We start from the raw sequence: 26,856 nt of genomic DNA on the forward strand, positions 1-26,856 counted from the left end.
TTTATTCAGCATATTTCAAATTCCAATGATTACATACAAAATAAAATCCATTTATACAAAATACAGATGAAAGATATATCTTTTATCTATATTTTAGATATAAACAGGTGGTAGATGACTTTCATAAACCGGTGAAATACCACCACTTTGCTTATTGGAGGCTTGAAGTGGTGAAACCCATGTTTAGTCTCTAGAGCAAAGTTTCCGGCATCCCCCCCCCCATACTTCTCCTTCAACCCATGCACGGTACTAAGTACTATATAGGTTTTGATACCTTTCGTGTTTGGGGTTTTCATAAAAAAAAAAAAAAAAGATATAAGATAGATATTTTATATAGATAAAATATAATCCATCTAATACTATTGACCTTTCTACATGGTACGGAATGACACCATGACTCCTGAGCTGGATATCATCATTCTTCTCTTTCTTGGTGATTCCCTTCTACTTCTCTCTCTCTCTTTCTTTCTCTCTCTCTCTCTCTCTCTCTCTCTCTCTCTCTCAGGGTAACAGAATTTTTTTTTTAGCTGGTGCAGCATAAGCCTCAGACTTCCTTGCACTATATGACTAGTAATAATAATTTACACAACTCTTCCTTGAAGTAAATGCAGGATTGGATTAGAGATTTATCTTCCGGCTCAGTTCGGATCCTGGGTAAATGCAATTAGTGAGTAGAATGGGTTCTGATCGAATGCCGTATAAGATAATCGGGAGAATGATAAGGGTGGAGAAAAGCATGGGGAAGTTAGAAAAATAATAATTAGATAAATAAATATAAATATATTTTTTTATTTATTGTTGCTTTTTAACTTTTGAATAGCGAAATATGAGTGAACGTGACTCGCATTTTGTAGCATTTAATCACTCATTTATTTATTTATTATTAAATTTATAATACTCATTTATGGGTGGGGCGCAAAATTTTTGTTTTACCCTTGGCTCGGAATACCTAATTACAGATCTGGTTTTAATAGTAACGGTTAAAATATGCCCTTTACCTTATGATCACTTGCAATGTTTTTAGTTTGGTATTTATTGTACATAGAAAATCTGAGTGATATAATAATTTACAAAAAAATATATATATAATTAATTAAAATAAAAATATAAATAAGTTAATTTTCGGCTATGGGAAAAGTATGAAAGTTAATTTTGGTGGGGTGGGTGATGCAGAAAAAGTGGGCTTTTTTGCATCAGTTGATTATTTTTGATACTAATACTGCTTTTTATTATTATTATTTTTTTTTAAAGATCTCTTCTTTTTTTAATTTAATCTCTGAAATATATCTGTATCCTGTAACTGTAAAGGAGAATTTAAATATTCTACGCATATTTGATTGATATAACAAGTTACTTTTACCGCATTTAGAAATTTTTTTTTAAAAAAATGAATAAAGTAAATAAAATAAGAGAAAAAAACTTCCCCGAGTGGATCAAAGCCTGGTCTCCAGCGTGATAAGGGGGAGGGGGGATAGTAACATATATACTACTGAGTACTTATTCGTCCAACTTTTTTACTGAAACTAACAGATGATATTTATCACCTTTAGCTTACGAATATAATCACGTTTTTTTTTTACCTACTATACCTTGATAGTATAGTAATGTGATATTACTTATATTTTTAATTTAATTAATTAATCACTTTTTTGTTAAATTATTATAGAAAATTTAACTTGTTACATTATATCACTCTAACTTTCTATATAGCATACCAAACTGAAAACACTGTAAGTGTGGAGGGCATAAGGAGATCACATTTTAACTGTGCCATTAAACAAATTTTGAACAAATCCTCGGTAGTATAGTGGTAAGTATCCCCGCCTGTCACGCGGGAGACCGGGGTTCGATTCCCCGCCGGGGAGTATTTTTTTTCTTTTTTTTTTTTTTTTCTCTTCCTTATCTCTTGCGGGGCCGGGGAGGTGGTTGTAAACTGCTAAATGTGGTAAAAGTCATCGATTATATCAATAAAATCTGTGTGTAATATACTGAAATTCTCCAGTTCACATTTACAAAATAAAGACATATTTCAGAGAGACATATATTAAAAAAAGCACAGTACTAGTATTAAAATAACCAATCGATACAAGAAAGCGAACTTTTTCCTGTTCCCCCCCACCCACCGAATAACTTTCATACTTTTCGCATTGCTGAAAATGGGGCAATACTTATGTTTTTATTTCAATTAATTACAGAGGCTCGCATCTGGTGAGTATGGGCTTGGCACACCCAGATCTGGATATCATTCTTTTCTTTTCTTGGTAATTCCCTCCTCTCTCTCTCTCAGGGTAACTCAGAAATTTTTTTTGGCTGGCGCAGCATAAGCCTCAGGCTTCCTTGCACCATATGGCTAATAATAATAATATCATTTGAAAAGATTGGAATGATCACATTTATAGAGTTAATATTTTAACCGTTAGTAATAAATAAAAACAATGATTTAACAGGTCCTCGGTAGTATAGTGGCAAGTATCCCCGCCTGTCACGCGGGAGACCGGGGTTCGATTCCCCGCCGGGGAGTATTTTTTTTCTTTTTTTTTTTTTTTTTCTCTTCCTTATCTCTTGCGGAGCCGGGGAGGTTGTTATAAACTGCTAAATGTGGTAAAAGTCATCGATTATATCAATAAAATCTGTGCGTAATATACTGAAATTCTCCAGTTCACATTTACAAAATAAAGACATATTTCAGAGACATATATTAAAAAAAAGCACAGTATTAGTATTAAAATAACCAATCGATACATGAAAGCGAACTTTTTCCTGTTCCCCCCACCCACCGAATAACTTTCATACTTTTCGCATTGCTGAAAATGGGGCAATACTTATGTTTTTATTTCAATTAATTACAGAGGCTCACATCTGGTGAGTATGGGCTTGGCATACCCAGAGCTGGATATCATCTTTCTTTTGTTTTCTTGGTGATTCTCTCTCTCTCAGGATAACTCTTTTATTTTTGGCTGGTGCAGCATAAGCCTCAGGCTTCCTTGCACCATATGGCTACTACTGCTACTACTACTACTACTACTACTACTACTACTACTACTACTACTACTAATAATAATAATAATAATAATAATAATAACATTTGAAAAGATTGGAATGATCACATTTATAAAGTAGAATTCATATTTTAACCGTTAGTGATAAATAAAAAGACGAGATTTAACAGATCCTCGGTAGTATAGTGGTTAGTATCCCCGCCTGTCACGCGGGAGACCGGGGTTCGATTCCCCGCCGGGGAGTATTTTTTTTCTTCCCCTTATTTCTTGTGGGGCCGGGGAGGTTGTTGTAAACTGCTAAATGTTTACATCGATTATATCAATAAAATCTGTGTAGCATACTTATATTCTCCAGTTCACATTTACGAAATAAAGATATACCATTTCAGAGATATATGTAAAAAAAAAGCACAGTACTAGTATTAAAATAACCAATCGATACAAGAAAGCGGACTTCTTCCTGCTCCCCCCCACCCACCGAATAACTTTCATACTTTTCGCATTGCTGAAAATGGGGCAATACTTATGTTTTTATTTCAATTAATTACAGAGGCTCGCATCTGGTGAGTATGGGCTTGGCACACCCAGAGCTGGATATCATCATTCTTTTCTTTTTTTGATGATTCCCTCCTCTCTCTCTCTCTCTCTCTCTCTCTCAGGGTAACTCAGAAATTTTTTTTTGGCTGGTGCAGCATAAGCCTCAGGCTTCCTTGCACCATATGGCTAATAATAATAACAATAATAATAATAATAATAAACACCTATGCAGCTCCAGTACTAACACACACATTCGGGGTCATAGATTGGACTAACACCGAGCTAGAAGATATCATGCGAAAGACAAGGACAATGATGACCAAGAGTCGCCAACACCACCCGAAGTCAGCAGTGGAAAGAATAACAGTACCTCGGAAAGAGGGAGGAAGGGGCCTGATAGACTTGATAGAACAACAGAAAACAGCGATAGTTAACCTGAAGGATGACTTCGAGAACAACACAGCACCACACTCCACCAGGCCATAAGGAAGATAGATAAGTATTATACCCCACTCAACCTAAGCGAGGAAACCCCTCCCGCCCAGACGGTACAAGAAACGAAGTTAGAAAGATGGCCAAAGAAGACACTCCATGGCAGCCACTACAATGACCTCCATCAAGATCCCCGAGATTGAAGAATTCATGCTGGACATCCAAGACCAGGTAATCAACACCAGAAACTATGTAAAAAAAACATCGCAAAGGAGCCCGGAATGTCAGATGACACATGTCGACGATGCCACCTGCCTCAGAAACGATCCAACACATCACCGCGGGGTGCAAGGTGATTACCCAAACTGATCGTGTCTATGAGTACACTCATAGATACGACCATGTAGCCAGGAAAATACACCAGAAGCTAGCGAGGAAATACCAGTTGACCAAAGAAAGTCTACCATACTACAAGTGCGAACCCCAGACAGTACTAGAGATCCGAACCCACAAGCTGTACTGGGATCGCGCCATAATAACGGATAAGACCATCCCGCACAACAGACCGGACATAACCCTTGTGGACAAGATTGAAAAGGCTGCCTACCTGATTGACATTGCGGTGCTGAACACTAGCAATGTCCAGAAAACCCATGAGGAAAAAATTAGGAAGTACACGAACCAGAGACATGAGATCAAGACGTGGCATATGGAAAAAGTATCAACCATCCCAATCATCGTGTCAACCACCGGCATGGTACCAGAGACATGAGATCAAGATGTGGCATATGCAACAAGTATCAACCATCCCAATCATCGTGTCAACCACCGGCATGGTACCAAAGACTCTACATAGCAGCCTAGCAGCAATAGGTCTCCCAGAGAATACCTACAAGGAACCCAGAAAGTTGCAATCCTGAACACGTGTAGAACAGTCAAAGATTTCCTCGACCGACAGTAACACCAGACATTACAACCACCCTGTGTACAGTACTTGGTATCAGTACCCGTCACGGAGTGGAACCCCCAATCAGGGAGAAATAATATAAGAGCAGCAATAATAATAATAATAATAATAATAATTCATTCATTCATTTTTTAGTAAATTACATATAAAAAAATGTACTCATTACAGCTACATTATATTACTCAGAAGTCCTATAACATATCATAACATACATCCCAGGTGCTCACATCTGGTGAGTATGGGCTTGGCACACCAGGGTCCTTAGCTGGATATCACTATTCTTCTCCTTTTGGGTAACTCGGAAATTTTTTTTTGGCTGGTGCAGCATATGTCTCAGGCTTTCTTGCACAATAATAATAATAATAATAACAATAATATATTTTAACAGTTAGTGATAAATAAAAAAGAATGATTTAACAGATACTCCGTGGTATATTGGTTAGTATTCCCGCCTGTCACGCGGGAGACCGGCGTTCGATTCTCCACCGGGTAGTGTTTTTTTTTCCCCCCTCCTCTTTCTTTCTCTCTTGTGGTGGGGGATCGGAGGGAGTTGTTAATTGTTAAATATGGTAAAAGTAATCTGTATATCAACGAAATCTGTGTAGCATAATTATATTCACATTTACAAAATAAAGTTATATTTCAGAGATATTAAATTAGGAAGCAAAGAGATATTTAAAAACATGCACAGTATCAAAATAATCAACTGATACAACAAAGCAGACTTTTTCTGCATCTCCCGGCCACCAAAATTAACTTTCATAACATTCATACTACTACCTATTGCCGAAAATGCGACATCACTTATATATTTTTTAATTAATTTTTTTTCGTTAAATTATTATTGATAAATGAACTTACTTAGATTTTTATTTCATTTAATTTGCATATTATTATAGAAAATTTAACTTGTTATATTATATCACTCAGATTTTTTAAATAAAAAATAAAATTTTTTATTTTTATTTACTGATTTTAATGAAAGTTAGTATGTTTCAACAAATCTTTCCAAAAGAGTCAAATATAAAATTTCATGAAAATTCGTTCACTGGAAGTTGAACTGATACATGCGGATAGACATCGTGAATACAACAGACGTTTTACATATTTATGAAAGCGCCTAAAAAGAAAAAAGAAAAAAGAACAATTTATATAGTCAGTTTTTTTTTTTTTTTATATCAATAATGCAATCCTGCTTCCCTCATTCATCCTTGAACTCCACAGAGTTCAAGTACTGAGAAAATATAAGCAATAAGGTCACGTGCTTTTACTTTTATCTCTTACAACACACAGTCACAGTCAGTTACTTATGTCTCAACAAAAAGGGCATTTCCGTGTAATATTCGTATATACATACAGAAGACATGCATGGTATGACATGCGCCACGAGCGGAAATCTTATGATGACATTTGGACGTGAAGAGATGAATTCTGAACACGTAAGGGAAAATTCTCCGAAAAGTTCGTCGACTTCCCCACGAAACAAAAACCAACAATGGGTAAAGGGCTCGCTATGGATGAGATATTCTGATGGTCTGACGAAGCTCCACATCTTTGAGTAGGGAAGTGACTGCTGTGGGGTATGGAGACGAAATCCATGCACCGTCAGACTTTTTTTGGGGGGGGGATAGGACCCCATTCCTTCTCATGGATGATAATGCTGCCTCATTGAGGGAAACTGGTGATAATTTTATCGAAAGTGAGAATATTTTCTTTAGCTTGCAAACCTAAATCCCATTGAAAATATTGGAATGTTCTAAGGAGACATTTCGAGTCATCATGCACATCAACTGCTACCCAGAAACTTTCACGGTTTACCAACTGATCTCCGGGAACACCGAGTTTCAGTACCACGGGAGCTCTTGATTTAGACAATTCAAGAGTTCCCAGATGTCGAATTTCCTTAATTGTCGGGAGGACGGAAGTACTCATACCCTTACCATTGAAGAATTGCAACTTTTAACAGCCCCCTGTTAACCCTTCACAAGAGATAAAGAGCTGCGACCTCCTCTATTTATATTCATTTTCAGATACACATGAACTAATTGCATATTTCAGAAATGGCATAATGGCAGTTACTTTGTCTAAAGTTCACATATATTGTTTTACCGTTCCAACCTTTCTGACTGGTATCAATTATTTGTCAAATTATTGCACTATTGTTATCCGTAACCCAACTTTTGAACATTAGTGTATGTATCCGAACTGACTGCACTGGTCATAATATACGAACTACGAACCTAACTAACGTCATAATGTATGAACATATTTACCGGTACTACTAGTCACAAAAAGCATTAAGTAAATAAAAAAAAAAACGCAAAGTTTATTTGGCAAGCATACACGCTACACACGTTAAGCAACTTAATCACGTCCCATACATTAGTAAGAGTACAATACCATAATTGAAATCATTTATAAATAAAACAAGACAAGCTGGTAGCATTTGTTAGTGACAACATGTAATTTGTTGCATTGTCAATTGTAATTTAAAATTATTATGTAGTATGAAAAATAGATAAATAAAACAATTAAAAACACAAATGAAAGGCCACTAAACAGCAGATATAGTTCTACAAAAAAAAAAAAAAAACGCATATAAACATTTTATCAATTAGTCAAAGCCTCCGAGACTCACAAATTTACAAAAATGCACATATTACAAAAACTGTATTAATTTAAAACGGAATATCTAATTGTATATAATTAGATACATACAATTTACCTCTTGTTATGCCTGAAAGAAAGATGGAAGCCAAACATTCACCAAATGACAAAGTAATTAACGTATTGTTTTGTTAAAAACAAAAAAGAGGGCGATACAGTCAAGGCGAAATGGTTAAGACTGAAAACATGAAATAAAAGTAAAAATTATAAAATATAATTTAATAAACCGCAAATATTAGCCAATCCAAACTTCATTAAAATATAAAATAGTAAATAAAAATATATTGACGATTAGAATATGAAATATTAAATAAGAAATATACTGATATTTAAAATATAAATAAGAAATATACTGATATTTAAAATATAAATAAGAAATATACTGACATTTTGAATATCAAAAATATACTGCCGATTAGAATTAAAATTATAAATCAGAACAGCGCTCTAATTATGTATATTAGAAGAAAGTGAATTAACAGTAGCCACCACTGAATGAATTGTAATGAAATCGATAACTCAATAATACAAGTAGTTTATATCAGTGTTTCCCAACCTTTTCCAGATATTAATCAATATTTTTTAACTACAATGATATGGGCTCGTATTTAACATATCTAGTATACGCCAGGTTGTTTTAGGCATACCTGTTCTTCCATTTCTGTTAAAGTGTAAAGTGTGTTTAGGGTTAAATAGCACCAGGGGATCCCCCATCTCCGCGTGGTTGACATTGTGGTTGTACCAGTTGAGTGGAAATGCCAAAGATTTAAAAGTGTATGGGCTCTGTATATATGTAATGTACTTCTGGTTATTTAGCCGCAGACCCCTACTGAGGCCCGACGTTTCCCCACTTTCACCCCTGGAGGCAGACCAGGTACTTAGAAGTTTAAGTTTACTCTGGCAGGTCCTGCCACCTAATTTCTTGAGATTTCAGTGGTTAGGACCAAAAAAAAAAAAAAAAAAAGATGTGATCGCGTTGAAGGAAAGCGGTAGGAGAAGGTCAAAAAACAGTGGGCGAAATTGATTTTGAATTGTGGAATTTAGATTGTGTGTGGGCGTTCACTAGCGTGCAGGTAGAGTGGGGAGGGAGACTGAAGATTGGGGTGAGATAGATAGAAGTATGGAGCCGATAGGGAAGACAACTCCAGTTTACAGTGTGGCATGCACCACCAGAAGGAAAAGAAGGGGGTGGCGAGAAGGGGAGGGGAAGCAGAGCTGTCTCCCCACCCCCCCGCTGGGGAAGGGTAAAAAGTAGGCCAGGCAAGGGAGCCGGCCATGATTGCCAACAAGGCATAGATATGGGGTGGCTTCAGTCCGGGTGCCAAGGCTACCCCATTCGGGATTCCCAGGAGTGCAGTGAAGGTATCTCTGTCTAGGTTTTCAGTCCAGGTCTGTCTGACATTTGTGCAGGTTCTGCTTGGTCTTTGTTAGGTAGTTATTCGTGGGATTCAGGTCCGTCCTCTGGTCGATGTTCAATAGGATAGGGTTCAGTCACCATCAGGGTAGACTCCCAAAAGTCCGATTGTAGTCAATTTAGGTCGTGCGATGTGATTGGTTAACATTCTCAAATGGAATAGATGTCCCATCCATGGGTCAGTATTTGGGAGAGTGGAGGTTTCCATCTCTGTTAATGGAATTCTTGCCTACTACAAAAAAAAAAAAAAAAAAAAAAAAAACTGTTTTATGAGAAGTCCCGCGTACTACAAGTTGGAAAACACTGGCCTATATTACAAACACATGAATTGTTAAAAATAGTAAAAGAGAATAGTATCCTGGAAATATTAATTTGCTTATGCAAATTTAATACTTTCAGAACGCTAAAAGGTAATGCTTTTTTCGGGCACACATGGTATAAAAATACACAATTATATATATTTACTTGCGTAAACATAACGGAATAGAATTAAAGCAGTTTTCGTTTTAATGAACTAATTAACCATGAATTTCAAGCAAATGAACCCGACGTTAACTTTTGATATCGTGCATCAGATTCAGGGTTCCCTAAATTCGTCAGTTATCACCCTTATACTTAAATCGACAGCAGCACGTAACAATCAATACATTAAGTTAAAGTAGGAGGCACCAGTTACTGAATAATCCAACTTTTCTTTCGTTTTTTTTTTTTTTTTTTTTTTTTTTAAGGGATATCTGGAGGAGCGATGACTTTTCTGACATTAGTTAGAATATTCAGTATAGAGACAGCTTCAACTCGATTCTAAACAAGGTTACAACGCGATGCATCATTGGATTTTAAATAAATAAAATACATTTTAAAAAAAATTATACAGTACTCCGAGACGGCCGTATAGAATCAGAAGAGTTTATGACTATAATGATTTCTATGCTGTTTACTGTACATTGCAGCATAAAGTGGATTCGAACACGTAGCAAGAGTACCTCTGTAATCACACATCACATTGATCAAATATCTAGGTCGTACCCCATCTGCAGCACATGGTAGAATAACCTTCTGTTATTGTGCATGTCATGCATAATATCACTTGAAGAAGAATTATAGGAAGCCAAAAATAAATAACTAAAAAGGAGTAAATTTCAGACGCTAAAAACTTTATGTTTAGCTTACTTTCTAAATAAACTGAAAACAGGGCTTATGAGAATATCATGTCTTCCATCCCTCCCCACTTTTTGCAGTGACTGCTATATTTTTTTTTTTTTTTTTTTTGTTACCTATGTTTATTTATTTGTCATTTTGACCTTTTTCAACAACAATCCGTAGTTACAACAAAAAGAAAAAAAAAAAAAAACCCGATATGTTCCGGATAGATTGTTATGACTGTTATACCCCTGATGATGTTAACTATAATAATCCATTCAGCTAACTATTTTGGTATTAATATTCCTATTTTGGACATGCTTCTCCCTTCCTGATTCTACCAGTTTACTTAAAAATCTTGTAAAATATCCTCCCTTCCGCTATATTAATACTATAACTTCTAATTTACTTTGAATGTATTTATTTTACTGCTATTTGCATTTCTTTACCTACATACAGTATTATCATAATATGCTTAGACATTCACTTTCTTTCCTTTCCTTCGTATTCCTTCCACTAGGACCGGCAACTTATACATTGAACGCTGCACACTCATCTACCAACTTCTCTTGTTTATCTTTAATTATGTATGTATATACAGTATTTATCTTATTTATTTATTTTTGATTCTTCAAAACTATTTTTTTTTATTTGCTGAATTCAATTGGCGGTTACTAATGAACATTAAGTTTATTCAGTTCTCAAAAATTTTTGAATTATTGTATTATATAAGGATCATAGCCAATAAAAATCTTTCCTGCTACCTTATGTGTGATAGTTCCATTAAAAAATTAGAATTCGTATACAGCGAAGCTTACAAAAACATTTCCAAAATAGTAAAAAAAAAACAACACAAAGATAAACTCAGAAAGACAACCAAACCGTCAGCTGTTTAAATCACCAAACTGACTCACACGAAAACGAAGAGAAAAACCGAACCGATGGTTTTAGAGTTAGGTATTACGACGTAATTTATTATTACGTCACTGCATATACAATTTATTATAATTAATCTTTACATCTGTCTTGTGGGAATTTCCCACAGATTACTCGGGTAAAAATAAATAATTGGAATGTTGAAATAATTATCATGTTTTTAGAATTACTATAAAACCACTGCAATCTTAATTTGTAGTGTAATACCTTATAAGATTACTAATGAATATCCACAAAACTTTTGCACCGAATGTCCTTATTAAATAATATGTGCACATGAACAGTAGCACTGGTCGGAGAGGGAAAGAGAGACTGTCTGTTACTAGAGAACGCGTTGCCTGCATACCCTTTCATCTTCAACCTCAATGGGACAATTCAGGGTCAAGGCCACTTTTAATACCACAGATGAATCTAGATGTGAGGTCAAACAGGTAAAGACTATTCGCGTCACGGTCGACGAATAGGTTGAATGTTGATGTGGGTAGAACCATATGACGTGTCAGATCTTAGGATCCTGTGTGCGTCATCTTCTGAAAAACAATACTCAATTAGGAAACCTCAAGAACTGCTTAAAATAGGCGCAGTTAGCACTGGAAACATTGCAGCGAGCGTTCAGTCTGTGCAATATGAAATTCTAAAGTATTTCTTAACGTTGCAGGAAGTATTGTTTTTGACGATGCTGAGAATGGTGAAACCTCTAATGAAATCGCGTACATTTTAAATTACTATTCTGCTTTAATGATTAACTAAAGGTTGAGGTCATTAGAATATTATAATGGGAGTGGACTTCCACGTAATATTAATTATATTGGAAGAAGTGCTTATTAACATCAAAATGTATTACATTTTGAAAAAATCAGACCGGATAGATCTCTCAGATAGAGCACTCTACATTTCGAAAAATATTGTGTAGAATTCCTTGTTTCCTGTGTAACGAATACTTTTTTCCCCCATTTATTAATACTGTACATAAAACAGGCCGTATATGAGGGGAAAAAAACACACTTTTGTGCCAATTTTCTTTGTAGTTTCCAAAATAGTAATGTTGCATTCTTTATGTTGGACTTCGATTAGAAGCTATGTAACCAGAACATCTCATTTTAAGGACTGATTTTAATCATTCTGTTTTATATAATTTTCATATAGAACAGTTGTTCATTGATGAGATGAAAGCAATCCTTCATTGTGCATGAACACTAAATGTATATTTTTTTGTTAATTATTATTTATGCTGGCCTATTTATTACTTTTATTCAAAGATTTAGGAGGTAATCACTGGATACAGAAGATACGAAAGGGTCTGCCGGGCTCGCACGAAAGGGCGCAAAAAAATCAGAACCTGCACAATTCTCTTTAAAGGACCATTGTTCTATTTCGCTACAGGCCTATTCTTTACTTGTTACGCTGCTGCTCATAGTGAACAATTTGCAATCAAAAATGACAAGAGACCTTGAAGTCCCAATTTACCTTCAATTCATGCCTTGATGACCTAATGAGGAAAACATTTCTCCAAATTAAATTTCATAAAAGGATTCTAAAAGCTTTAACAACGAAAAGGTAGTTTCAAAATTACTTGCTTCCCTCTTCTTGCCATAGGCTATGCTTTCTTTTTCTGCTCTTCCTCACTTGGTCTGATCTCCCCATTCAAATGTATACAGATCATAATAGAATTCCCATGCCAATGAATTGTCATTTATTGCAAGAAGCGCACTACTAGTTCTTACTGATACTAACTGTTTATTGCACATAACTATTGTATTTGTCCTAGCAACAAGCTTCGCAAACCACCCAAAATATAACAACATGCATCCACCAGCCCGACTTAGCTTTTTGGATGGATTTATAATTTTTTAGAACCTAGACAGAATATCAGCAGGGGCCCAGTTATAAATTACAGGCCTCAAACAAAATATCCACATATAGGCTCCTAAGCAAACCGCAGAGGAAATTTTCAAATTTCAAATAATGATTCTGAAAAGACCATTTTCAGATTACTTTTTATTTAGAAAATAGTATTATGACTGTAGCATGTCCTGTGTTCTAAAGCAATCGTCATGCGCCTAATTTAGTATTAGTATTAATAATGGCTAAATGACGAAAGGAAAGAATCATTTAGACTTTTACAGATTCCTCAAAATAATAATAATAATAATAATAATAAATAAATAAAAATCCAAGGGGGAAAGGGAAAAAATTCACAATCGCTCATACCTTCCCGTGGACAAAAAGTGACAGTCCAATTCAACTTTGAATTTTGCTAAATTCTCCGCCTAGACCACTTTGGCAGGCTATTTATTACAATGATGTACAACACTCTATCTGAAAGGAAACTTCATGAAATGCAGCCGTCTGCTGCTCCATAAAATTTCATATTTTGAGACTCCTAATTCTTGTTTCTCCTACCAGTGAAAATAAAATACACCTCCCTCGTTCATTTTACTGATTCCATTCAGGGCATTTTATCCCTCTATTATCATCCCCCCTTGAGATGCCAAGCTTTGCGGTTCGCACCTTCTAAGCGGAGCCGTCCTTCAATGGACATTAACATTCTTACCAATCTTTTTTTTTTTTTTTTTTTTTGATTTGGTAGTTGTTGGCGCATCGGCTTCTGTGGCCATATTGCACCTCCCAAGGTTTTTGCAGTACTTTGATCCAAGCCCGAGGCGGGAATCGAACCCGCGACCTTTGGGTTGCCGGGCAGGTACTTTACCCACTCGGCTAGCCCGGTCGGCTCTTACCAATCTGGTTGCCTTCTCTGAACCCTTTCTGGAAGCTCTGTCTTTCTTCAAGTTGTCTCCAGAGAAGGCGCAACCAGATTAACCGGAAGTTTTCACGGCCTGTAAACAATTACCTAACATGTCTAGGCGTAAAGTGCGTTCCGAATATTCGTACACAAGTCCCCAACAAAAGTTAAAGGAGAGGAATCCTGGAGAAAATTTTTAAATGACTCTTGAAGCACCAATTTATGGGACATAAATAAATGTTTTATTTGTTTAGCCATTTTATGTCTTGCCTAACTCATTTCACTACATCCCAACTATGCAATGGAGACTACAGCTAAATTTGTACTTAATATTCATTATCGCTTCCGTGTAAGAGAATTATAACTTATCATATATTTCCTGTTTAAGTTAATTAGCGGATGGGTTACTTGTTCCGCGTAAAGTGCCTTACAAATGGTGTTCCATCATCATGAGGAACTTTTTGAGAAAATTAAATATAAAATACGAAAGTTCTTACTTTATGGGTAGGATTAGTAATATAAGTGGTTGAATTTTTATTACATCACCTAATACTGAAGCGACTATAAGAGTCTATCTGATATGTATATACAGTATACAGAATTCTTAATTCCTTTAAGTAAATTGAATATCAGCATTTCATCTATTTTTGCTAACAGTTATCAAAGAAAAGAATGTAACGTTTCCTTCAATTGTCTTACTAATAAGAATATTAGATATAAGATATTAGACAAGAATATTGGTTAGATAAGACAATACATCTTGACGCAACTAAATTGCTTCTTCCAGAATTAAAAATAAAAGATCCATCAAGTCATCAAATATTCGTCATTTAGGAAGAAAACAATATATGTCTAACTCGTAAACAGAGCCCCTCACAAGCTACCCGACAAGCAAATCGTATAAAATAAAAACAGCCATATCGGAAACCCTGCATCCTAGTTTATCGCTTCTCATTATCGATTTAAAGATAGCTATCATTGTGAAAATGTCATGAAATCACTTTCGATTTCATTACATTTTCACAATTGTTGATGATTCTTTGAGGTGGAGAGCAATAGGAAATATGCAAGCAGGAAAAAGTCAAGACAAAAGTAATTTATGGCAGAATGTGACTAGTAGCATTGTATGCAGAACAATTTTCAAACTGTACAAACTGTCTCTCCCTATACAAGACTGACCTCCACAGAAGATGACCATTACCATGACACATCAACTTTCTTTGGTGATTGTTGAATATACTGTACAGGATTAGGTTAGGTTATGTGTATGTGTGAAGCGCCAAAAACTAAAGCAATGAGGCGTTAGTATATTATGTTCTTAACTATGGATGTTCTTCGGTCGGTTTGCTGTTTACTAGACGAAAAATCCGAGTTTTCTTGAGAAAAAACATGGACTCCTCGGCTGAGACCAACTAACTCAGCCACATTGTCAAAAAAGACCCATAAAAATTCCGCGTGTCATTGCCAGGAAGTCGTCTTTTCTACCTTTTGTGGGAGGAAGTGAAAGTGTGTTTAGGGTAAAACGGCACCAGGGGTTCCCCCATCTCCGCGTAGTTTACATTGTGGGTGAACCAGTTGACTGGAAAAGCCAGAGATTTAAAAGTGTGTGGGAATTGTATTTGTGTGGTGTCATTCATCTGGTCATTCAGCCGCTGGACCCCTGCTGAGGCCCAACGTTGCACCACTTTCGACCCGTGGAGGCAGACCAGGAACCCAGTAGACTTAAGTTACTCTGGCAGGTCCTGCCGCTTAATTTCCTGAGATTCCGGCAACTAGGACCTAAAAAAAAAAGAGTTGAAGATATACGTATATAAGTATATATATCCATGCAGTTGTAATTACTTTGACTGTTTGCATATAGCGCATAGCGTCCATGCATTCATACGGCAGGAGTAGGGCAATGTGTGTGATGTTAGGCCGAGACTGGGCTAAAATTATTTTGGATTAGATTAAATTTAGTATGTAGGGCATTCGCGTCGCGTATAGGTAGAGTGGGGTGGTGAGGCAGAAGGCTGGGGGGTAAAGGTAGAAGTATCGGGGCGACAGAATAGATGGTCCCAGGTGATCAGTGAGGCATGTCCATGCTTCACCAGAAGGAAAAGGAGGGTCGGCGGGGAGACAGGATGTCTCCCCTCCTCCCGCCTGGGTTTGGGTTTAAAGTAATCGAGTCAGGTGCTCGATTTTGTTCGCCAATATGACTTGGTGGCAGCGAACTGCACGGTCCAGGTCGGTGTGTTCCTTTGACAAGTCCAGGGTTGAGACTGCAATCATTGTCAATAGTCGTACCGTACGTGTTTACACGAGAAACTCTCTGGAAAATCAATGATTATGCATGCACCATTTCTCGCCGTTCACAAACATATTTGCACAGCTGACATTTGAGACCGAAATTTGTTCATTCTTTATAGCGTCCCACTGGCGTTTGCTAAATTTAATAAAGGATTTTTGATTTGGGTTTTTTATTTGTTCTTTAACTTTTGAATACGAGTGTTTTTGTGTTTCTAAAATTCTCTTCAATTTTCCCAAAAAAAAAAAAAAGGAAAAAAAATCAGCTAAAATAAAATTATGCTCAAGCTCACTACATATAGCAGTGTTGTGGCGCCATCTATATTTGATATTTGGTATTATTCTTCGTTAACAAAGAATTTTATTCAAAGCAAAGTGCAATATTTCCCCACGATTATCTAAATACCAACGTTATATTCGAAATTCCTTCTAGGTAAGACGTGTCTAAACTTTTAAATACTGGACACAAACAAGAAAATACAGCCCTCTCACAAGCATGAAAAGGTCTCTGTTCATTTTTACTTCCCTAAGAGCTGACGTTCCATTACAGCAACTTTAAGGCTTCCTAACACTGCCCTGCTTGTAAATGAGGGATTTTCAAACTGTTTTTTTTTCGGCTCCAGAATCATTTTTAAGATCAAAATGTACAAATCGAATTTTTTCACTAAATCCTAATATCTTTAAAGAGGAAAATAATTAACAATAAATTTAAAATAAGATTATCTTTTGTCACTTCAGTTACTTGTTCGAAGAAGTCTGGGCTCGAGTCCTGTCAGAGACTGGAGGAATTTCTAAAGTCCTCTTCAATGGAGGCGACCTCAGACGGAGGAAATAGAACCCCCTCGAATTATTCCTGGTTTCGCAGCCCACACAATATGTAAATCGCCTATGCGTGGTCCTGTATTGTCTGATTCTACTATCAATCTCCCAATCGTTCTCTCTCTTTCTGTCTCCATAACTGATTTTGGAAATGTTATAACTGATTATATCAATTATGACCTCTCGATTATGTACATCACTAATAACAACTCCTAGCCCACGTTCTGTTGCATTAATTACATATTTTAAAACGAAGTTCGTCTAAGCAGTCCTTGTTTTTTTTAGAATATATATGCTACAGCAGGGGTGAGAAAACGATGGCCGGCGGGCCACATATCCCTCTTCTTGACACAATGTGTGCAGCCTGACGTGAAGTTCTGAACTTACAAAACGTGACGGAACTATGCTTGGAAAGGTGTGCAACTGACAGTCCAAAGTTTTAGTGAAATGAAGAAAGTATGGGGTCGGTCATTCGTGGTGAAGATAATTCTTTGTCCCTTTCTTTGAATTAATATCTCATAGGAGCTGAGTAACTCACTTCTTAATTTACCTGTTTGAACTTCAAGCAAAGAGTTTTTTTATTTTTCAGCTACTGTAGTTTTATTCTGTAATTAATTATTCATGTTTTATTCTTGAATACTCAAGGAGGAGCTTCAAAATACCGTGTATCTTATGTTTGAAATTTATGGAAGGTCGTTACTTCAGGCTGGAAGACACATTTGAAGAAAGACAGGGTTTTTAGCACTGATTTGAAGGACAGCCAGATTGGTAAGGGGTACGGGTACTAATCAATCAGGAACGGCTTAGAAGGTACAGACTGCAACGTTTGGCGAGTATATAAGGACGAGAACAGAACCAATAAAATGAATGAAGGGAGGTTTATTTTCACTGGCAGAAGACAGAAGAACCAGGCAGCACAAATACAACATTTTGGGGAATAATGGATGGCTAGATCTTAATGAAGTTTACCTTCGGACAGCGATCATTTAGAATCAATTGACCTCCACGGTGGTTGAGGTGCAGGGTTTGGTAAAGTTAAAAGAGGAATTAGATGCCTGCTGTTTGGCTAAGGGAAAAGTATGAGCGATTGATAATTTTTTTTCCCGGTTTTTTTTTTTTTTTGGCAGATGCACAAGTCCGCTTGCTTAAGTCATTTAGATATTAAGTACAATACTAAACATTTATGAACACAAACATTCACATTTTCCATCGAAAAATGTATATGTCCCACGAAGCTTTTCTAGGTTATTTAGCAATCACACGGGCTCAAACCACGATCACTGAAAGTAAAAATAGCCTCATATTAGCCTCAACTCGAGTATCTAAAAATTTTTCTCTGCGTTCTGTCCATAGGTTCCTTATTTGGATATTGTTCAGGGATCCAGAAAATTTATAAACCCTCTATTTGTCTATGGGTCCAGCAAATTTATAGTCTTTTTTGGTCCACTGGTTGTCAGCGATGGAACCGCCAACGCAGTTGTCTATTGTGTGGCATTCCGAATAATTTTGTCTTACATGCATATGGACACGACAAACTTCTTTAGAAAGAAACAGTCCGCAACGTAACGTTTCATGTAATTCAACATCAAAAGACAAGAAGTAAAACTTTTAATTTGACTGCTGAGCTAAACGACACTTGCAAACATCATATTTATTGCACTTTGATTACAGTAATTAAAAATAAATGTCAATTTAGTAAATCAATCAAAAGCTAATCCTCCTCGCTTTACGATTTACGAAATCATTTATTAACTGTGATAATTAAGCGATGTTGCGGCATCATGTTTCACTGAAATCATTGAAAGGTCGACTTACCTTTCTTTTGACATTATCTATCGAACATACGCTTTCATTAATTTCATTTTCGAGAAACTGTGTGCCTGCAGATATTGTTGTAGATGCTACTTACTCGGCATGGTAAGCAAAATATTTAGGAAGACAAAAGTGTTGGTCAAAATATCGACGTTGGATAAAAATGTTTTGAAAGCGTCTCAGTTTTGTCAGAAAGCAATGATTGCGAATCGTAAATTGTTTCAATAGTACAATCGAATCGTACAACGTCTCAACCATAGATACCAATTTGGATAAAATCATGAATCCCAAATCATTGTTCAAAATTTTTAATAGCAGAAATCATTCTCTTGTGCCCTCATAGGTAGCACGGTTGGTAGAATCGCCGTCTTCCCCATACCGGGTGGAAAATACCCGAGTTTGATTCCTGTCGATGACGTGAGGAATTTTTATGGGCCTTTTTCATAACGTGGCTGAGTTAGCCGGTCTCAATCGAAGGTAGTATGTTTTTCGACGAGCAAACAGAAAATCGACCTCAGAAACACGCATTTTACAGACAATATACACTGAGCAATATGGCCTTAGTGGCTGATGATCCTAAAATCCTATTACAGCAACTCAACCAGAGATCATCCTTCTGCAGAAAAGCTATAAAACTCTGAAAGGAAATATAGTTGATGAGGTGATCAACCCTATGCAAAAATAAAAATAGAAATTAACAATTAGTTTGAACTTTTCGGTTCCATATACTGTACTTCCTAAAAGTTGATATCTACCCTCTGATTATTTCGAGCATTATCTGGTAATAAATGTCCTATTTTTGTACTCCTTACAGAAACGCAAAATTTTAAATGGTTTCCCGAGCTCAAAGTTCAGTAATTGCCAATTGAGCTTAAGTTTTTCGTTATCAAAGTATATTCTGAAAATGGATCAAGTTGTTCAGGAAATTCATGAACAACTTGATCCTGAGTAAAGAGCAAATGCGAATTGGGAAAGCACACCTGTCTATCTGCGAGTTTCCTAAGAAATGCATTATTCTCTGCGATGGTTCTTCTAATGTAGTTAAAGTGGTCCAGATCTATGTAACCCTCGCAACAAGACTAGAATTCTTGTCAGGGTTACCCATACATTTGCGGAGATGGACTAATGTTCCTGGAGCCGCTGCACAGAAGATACTATACTATACATCTGTGAGCAGGTTTATGTTCAATAGAATTCTGGAATCTTTAGGGATGTGGAAAATGAATAGTATCAATGGGACATTTTCAGGTATTGGGATGTGGCGAAATGAATACAGTATTATGGTAACTTTTCATTGAACTCATCAAGGCAACGAAAAATACAGATTCGGCTTTCGATCTGTAGATGACAACACTCATTCATAAATCAAATTTTTCTTTTGATTATTTAATAAATTAAACCAAATTGATCTTTTGACAATTTCGTTTATCTCCTTACTGCGTCAACGAGATACGATATAAATGACTCCAGCTGACTTCTTCCAGTGACAATTCTGGTTTGCTTCAGTATCTAATGTCCCAAACAACTAGAAAGTATTACATCACTTTTGCCCCATCCTTGACATAATTACCCGTGGCTATTGTAACGGAATCGCAGCAGAGAAGATTACCACCTTTCTCAGAACAGCAAGATGAGGCTTTAGGGAATGGAACATTGGCCTCGTTTCCGACCACACAAAACAACATTAAAGCAGTTCTGCACAGGGACAGTTAACGTTCCTGGAATTGAATATTTTCCTTTCGCACTTGTTGCTATAGATCTTGAATTCAATTGTGAAGCGGAAGAGACAAAGAAAACGGATTAAAATATTTCTTAATTTTTTTTTTTAATGTAAACGCTGCTTCGCAGTGTTAGATTTATAGTTTTTTAAGTATTATTTTTTGATATGAGAGAAAAGGGAATATATATTATCATCATTATTTATTATATGTACGTACGCACACATTTGTATATCGAATTATATAGGAAGTATTTAGATTTAAGTAAACAGCCAAACGAAGAACTGGAAGCAGCGAATTAAAACTTTAAAATAGGAACATATACGGACCTAGATCAATCTGCCTTCTAGAATTCTCTAGAACCATCTTAAATGGCAATTAACACACCAAAGACGTCTTTTAAGTATAGCGGGACACATTTAGTGCGGAGGTCAAACAGCTTAGTAGGAAGATTAGTCTAGATGGGAAGACTGGCTGAAAGGGTAGGCAATTATAACATTGAAGGTTTAGACGAATAGGAAAAGGTAGTCATCCAAAAGTGACAATGAAAATTGTCACTTTTGGATAATTTCTAATGGGGTTAGGAGGAGATTAATATTCAAAAGAAATACATGTAGATATTCGGAGATTAGTGTGTGTGTGTGTGTGTGTGTGTGTGTGTGTGTGTGTGTGGAAGGCAGTTGACAGTCTGATTTTGAGACGTGAGGATGTAGTTTTAAAATGTGCGTATCGCTTTTGAGGTAGGATCTTTCGGTGCTAATGCGGGTAAAGAAAAAAGTGAAAGGAAATGTAAATATTAAAAGATAGATTTAAACATTTAATAGCAAACAGATATACACAGTGCACTACATTTCAGGCGCATTCGATTTTTATTTATTAAATTAATTGCATTGTTTCTTTTTTTTTTTTTTGTGATTAAAAGGTAACTTAAAGAGACGTGAAAGGTAACTAACTAATTATCTTGTCACCTCTAAGCTCTAAGCTGGCCAATTATGATGGAATTCCACTTTACATAGATATTTATGAGAGGGGTTATTATCCTGTTGAAAAACATAAGGTTCTGCGAGGAATGGGCGATTTTTTAATGTATCGGGGTTGGAGGAACGGCGTTATCATCAATGTCTCTCCTGCAAAGTATCATCGGTCCAACACCATATCACGCATGATCGTGTCAAGATTATTAAGCGTTCGGAATAGAGACAAGACAGTGCTGTACATTATAAGATCCGAGACTTTTCGTCTTTGAAAGCTGATGCCTGAATATAAAGGTAAAGTGCAGCCATTATCAACCCACTGCAGGATGGAAGCCTCCTCAACAATTCATGCTGAGGGAAATAGACCATAATCTGCCATGCTGGTCCAGTGCGGGTTGGCAGATCGACCGTATTCAACAGTCAGGGGCTTGAACCCCTGAATATAGTTTGAATATAGTCGCTCCTAACTTTCCACCTTGTCTCCATCGGATGAAAACCGAATATATCGAGATTCGTCACTCGAGAGAATCCCTTGCGTCTCCTCCAGTGATCTCATCTGACACCATTTCATCCGTCGCTATGCGTTAACTTTCGTGATGAGCAGTCACCCGTCCGTGGAACACCTTGATGCAACGCTCTACATAGCGCGGGCAGCGACAACTGGTCTTGCTCCTTCCTCTTAGGTAATTCTTTCGCGCAAAATATGCTTATGTTAAGTATTGCTATACAGTACTTCTGGTAAGACAGGTGTTCACGCACAGTGAAAAATCAATCATTCATCTACGAGTTAACTGTTCTATATCTACAGAACCTTTTGATCTTTTTACCAACGAGCCTTTTCAATTCTTCACATTGCAGTTTATTTTGTAAAGTGAACGTAAAGCCTGGGCCCATTTATGTGTCGAGAAGCTTCAATGGGAGGTTGTAATCACGGTTTTGCCATTAGAATGGATTTCTGTTTTATATACAGAACGAAGCTTTTGTTAGACTCTAAATAACCGACAGTAGCACAGTGATCACAATCACCGTCCTTCTCACACCGGGTAGAAAAGGCCTGCCTTCAGATCCCGTCAAATGATATGAGGAGCTTTTATTTTTTCCTTGGTGGCTGGGTTAGCCCATCTCAAGCGTGGATAGCAAGGATTTCCCAGTCGAAAACCTCGGGTTTTTCGTCCAGCAAACGGGCAAATAGACCACAGAACATCCTCAATTTACAGACACGGTACACCGACGCCTCATAGCCTTAGTTGCTTTGGCACTTAACAGACATTTTACATTTCTTTACCGACGGATGGCTTTATGAAATCATTTAGGTATTTCTCTTTGTGTATTGCCAAAGAACACAAATAATTCATGAACATGCTGTTTATTCTTTAACTTCGAATCTAACCAGGACAAAGTACCCGATAGCTTACACCAACGATATCGCAACTGTTTTTTTGTATTGCGACACATTTGTCGCAATACAAAAAAACAGTTTGATTGAAAAACTGATATGGGAAATGAAATAAAATTTAATTTTAATTAGTGATGAACGACATGTAGATAGTTTAATACGGGCATAAAAAAATTAAAAGTCGAAATAAAAATTAAATTTGGAAAAATAAAAAATAAATAAAAATAAAACGAAAAGTAAAAAAAAAAATTAAAAATAAAATAAAAACTAAATTAAATAAAAAATAAAAAAATTAAATAAAATTAAAATAAGTAAAAATTAAATTAAAAATAAAAAAATGAATAAAAATAAAATAAAAATGAATTATTTTTAATCATAAAAAACTAGATAATTAAAAGTGAAAACTAGATAATTACATTATAAAATAAAAATTAAAATTCTATAAAAAAATTAATTAAAATATAAAAATTAAATAAAACAAAAATTAATTAAAAAATAAAAATTAAATAAAACAAAAAAATTAATTAAAAATAAAAATTAAATAAAACAAAAAAATTTAAAATAAAAATAAAAAATTAAATGAAAAATAAAAATTAAAATTAACCGAAAAAAATCAGCAAGATCTGATTGGATTCATGCAGAAAGAGATTCGTGTAAAGCAAGTTGTAAATAATGTTTAGACCCCGACCCCAAACAATCAAGATTGAACTTATAATACCTAGACAAATAAGACACTTATCTAAGGTCTGTGAATTAGTATTTAGGGATCATTATTTTATCAAGGATCTGCAATTTATAATCTGCCCCTGCGAACGATAAACACTATCCTCCCAATCCCATCAGTTCATATTGAAAAGTGTGTTCTACTTTTCAGAAGTTGACAGCCTCGGGTATTCACATAATTTTAAGCCTAACGCGATTAGCACAAAATAACCACAGTAATTAGGCTTATGATCTTGGTACGAAGTATTCTACAATTTATAAAGTGATAATGTGTGTTTGAAGGGGTGGAGGTGAACTGACTAGAAAAATATACATTGCTGGAGGCGAGTGTTGTTATTTAAAGTGTTGTGGGGAGGGAAGTGTCATAAAAAGCCCTACTTGATTTCACGCTCACGTTCAATCGCTATACGAGGAAAAAGAGCGAAAAACTAAGAGCAAAGGAACGCGTCCAGGAAGTATGTTGTGCGGGTGGAATCTCTAAACAAAGCTTTCGGGGATCTCTGGATGAACTTCCCTCCCCTGTCCCCAGACATGCGATGCCGTGAGGAGTGTGGATGATGGAAAAATTTATTCCATCACGTAATTTGCACACGTAAATGCATGCGCGGCACTTCAACGTGGTTGGGGTTATTAGTAGTGGGTAAAGTGATCAAGGTTCTTCTCGATCCTCCCCCCCCCCCACTTTCCTGGCCAAAAGGTTTCGTCACTATGGCAATGCTAAACATAAAAATGATAATCTAATATGAGAAGGTGTTATTGTGATAAAGTGTACTTCCTCGTTGAGAATTACATTTAGCCAGAGGGAACGTTTCGCACGTTCCCTCGTAGATAATTAAGAATTGATGGCGTAAGTGTCGTACAACAAAACGAAACGCCTAATATGTGTTGAGGGGGGTGAAGAACTATTTCATAAATACCCAATTTAGAATTATTACAAAATCTTTTCAAAAACTTTCAATACCGCGTGGATTTTTCTTCGGTGGTCCACAATAGTGGTCCTTTGTTAACAGAAATGTTGTGGTATTCATCTCGGTTTGCAAACAGAAAAAAAAAAAAAAAAAAAAAAAGACACACGGGATTCCGGATTATTATCTAACAAAATAAAAGGGAGAGGTTAAATCCAACAATTAGCAGTTGTTTTCAAAAAGTAATGGATGTAAAGTGCTTGACATATCCATAGGAATGATGTGGAGCCATTTCTACGGAGGCCGACAGTAGTCATGATGATTTCACTTTAACAATGTAGGTTAGGAAATGCCAGGGCCGGTTTTACAACCATAAACCAGCTCACTCACCAGTCGTGACTACTAAAGCTATTTTTTTAGAGGCGGGGCACGGAAGAAAAACATTAATAAAAGGTTAGGTGGGTCTAGGAAAGTTTTGGTTTCATTTGGAGACGTCATTCGTAGCCCGCATGCGCGCAAGAATAAATCGTTTGGCGTTTCTAAGAGGAGCTGATTCCGAGACCAGAAACGGCCGATTGGGTGAAGAATGTTTAAAGTCACGGCCCTTGACCCGCTTCCCGTAATTTGATGCAAAAATTACCTTCAAATCCCGCCCAAAAGTGGGCCAGGTTCTCTGATGGAGTCTACAACTTACGGAGAGGCACATACGAGAGTATTTCTGCAGCCCCTTTCGCTTTCACTGTTCCACATCCCCTTCAGTCTATCGTACACGCGCGCGAGTACCGCAGGTCGATTCGATTTTATGTGCCGTTTCACTCAAAAGAAACGGCTTAACACGAGCCTGGCTGTTTCGCTACAACTCAATACAGTGTGGGCAATCGCACCAGTGTTTTAGGTGTTATCATTACGTCTCGATATTTATTTAAATCAACCCCTACAAGAGCTATAACTTATTTGATCTTTTTAATGTGCAGCTGCTGAAGACAGTGAATCCCGTGCACTATGCTGAAAGGATGGTTTGACGCTTTTAGAGAAGACGGAGGACCAACCCTCTATAGTTTTTCCAACAGGACACCCGTGATCGGAGATGTACGGAATATACTCATTTATGTCACTTTTTCGACGCTATTTTTGGCATTTATCATCGTTTTCCCAGGTATACGTAAAGAGGTAAGTTTTATTTTTTAAATTCGTTTTGTATGATTTTGTATACGTCAAAGACATTGATGGTTGACGATTGTGTGTATTAAAGATTATTTATTTATTTTTTTTAAAAAATAATTATTGAGATTTTTGCCAGAGAGTGAAATCCAGCCATTTTGTTTTATAAATAGAGATAATTTTATCCCCAAGGCTTAGGGTGTGAAAAGTGGGCCAGTAGGTAGCATGTCACACGAAGGACCTCCGGCTAAAAGAAAATTTAATATACAGTGTCTGGCCACGCATGTCAAGAAAGAAATGAAGCTGGCAGTTGTTCATTCATTTAGTTAGAATTGACAACAATACTGTGACGTCATTTAAGTATTGTTGGTCTCGTGGGCGAACCATTGTTGGAAGATTAAAAACGAAATAAACAAAGATGGTGTGCCCATTTGGAGGTTTCTAAGTGATTTGGAATGCCATAAAAGTATGAAACGTTGTTAATTACTCTAGTTGGCCTGAAGGATTTGAATTACAATGTTTGTATATCTAAACTACCATTAACAGGTGTGGTTTCAGTTGTCTGTCAAGTACCCATTAATCATGAATTTATGATGCAACTGGCAGTTTCATATATCGGACATGCCTTGAAGTTTCCTCGAATATTTGACACATTAAATCAATCACTTAAGGCCGTGTTCGTAATTCATCGAGTAGTCTGAAATGTTGTGACTACAGCTGTGGTAACCGGCAGCATCGTGTTGATTTGTTTTTTATGTTGGAACAGGAGTGTGCGAAAGAGCAAAATAAACATTTCTTTCAATAAGAGTCTTGTAAAATAGGCTTGAGTTCGACAAAAAAAATTAAAAAATGCGTCCTTTAGTTTGCAACAAAGACACATGCGCACTTGCTCCATGTTGGATGGCTGTGCTCTATCACTAACTGGGGTGGGAGAAGGTAGCTAATTGGTACCTTTTTCTGTATAATGCATACCGAATGTTTGTGCATATTTCTTTTATATTAAGTCGCTACAAAAGTTTTCACATTTAATCTTATAAGAATTTTTTTTATTTTCAGAGATTATCAACCCTCATCTCTGTAACGACTAGCCTTTTTGTAGGAGCAGTTATCTTAAGTAAGTCATCAGTTTTCTTTCTTTTTTTTTATTATAAATTACAATAACCAGCCTTAACCCACTGTTAAGCATCTGAATAAACTCCCATCTATAGGCACAAACTATTAAAAGCG

At 36.3% G+C, this 26,856-nt stretch overlaps 1 protein-coding gene and 3 non-coding genes across 5 annotated transcripts in view; all 4 read left to right on the top strand.

The window, feature by feature from the left end:
- The window catches only part of LOC150079466 (dual oxidase maturation factor 1-like), a 44,142-nt gene that overhangs the window by 3,588 nt on the left and 13,698 nt on the right, over window positions 1-26,856 (top strand). The window contains exons 2-3 of one of the 2 annotated variants that reach the window (XM_090382794.1): window positions 25,443-25,638; window positions 26,686-26,743. In XM_090382794.1, coding sequence (XP_090238920.1) covers window positions 25,471-25,638; window positions 26,686-26,743 — 226 coding nt within the window. In that variant the 5' untranslated portion in view covers window positions 25,443-25,470. Of the gene's footprint in view, window positions 1-25,258; window positions 25,639-26,685; window positions 26,744-26,856 lie in introns of those variants that run through there. The other variant, XM_090382793.1, reaches the window with a different exon arrangement.
- Window positions 1,794-1,865, top strand: TRNAD-GUC (transfer RNA aspartic acid (anticodon GUC)). Its single transcript has one exon. It is a non-coding gene; the product is annotated as a tRNA-Asp (tRNA).
- Window positions 2,449-2,520, top strand: TRNAD-GUC (transfer RNA aspartic acid (anticodon GUC)). The gene has a single exon. It is a non-coding gene; the product is annotated as a tRNA-Asp (tRNA).
- On the top strand, window positions 3,171-3,242 carry TRNAD-GUC (transfer RNA aspartic acid (anticodon GUC)). Its single transcript has one exon. It is a non-coding gene; the product is annotated as a tRNA-Asp (tRNA).

The sequence above is a fragment of the Mastigoproctus giganteus genome, chromosome 10, assembly GCF_048544385.1.
Source record: "Mastigoproctus giganteus isolate SK-2022 chromosome 10, ASM4854438v1, whole genome shotgun sequence".
Lineage (NCBI taxonomy): Eukaryota > Metazoa > Arthropoda > Arachnida > Uropygi > Thelyphonidae > Mastigoproctus > Mastigoproctus giganteus.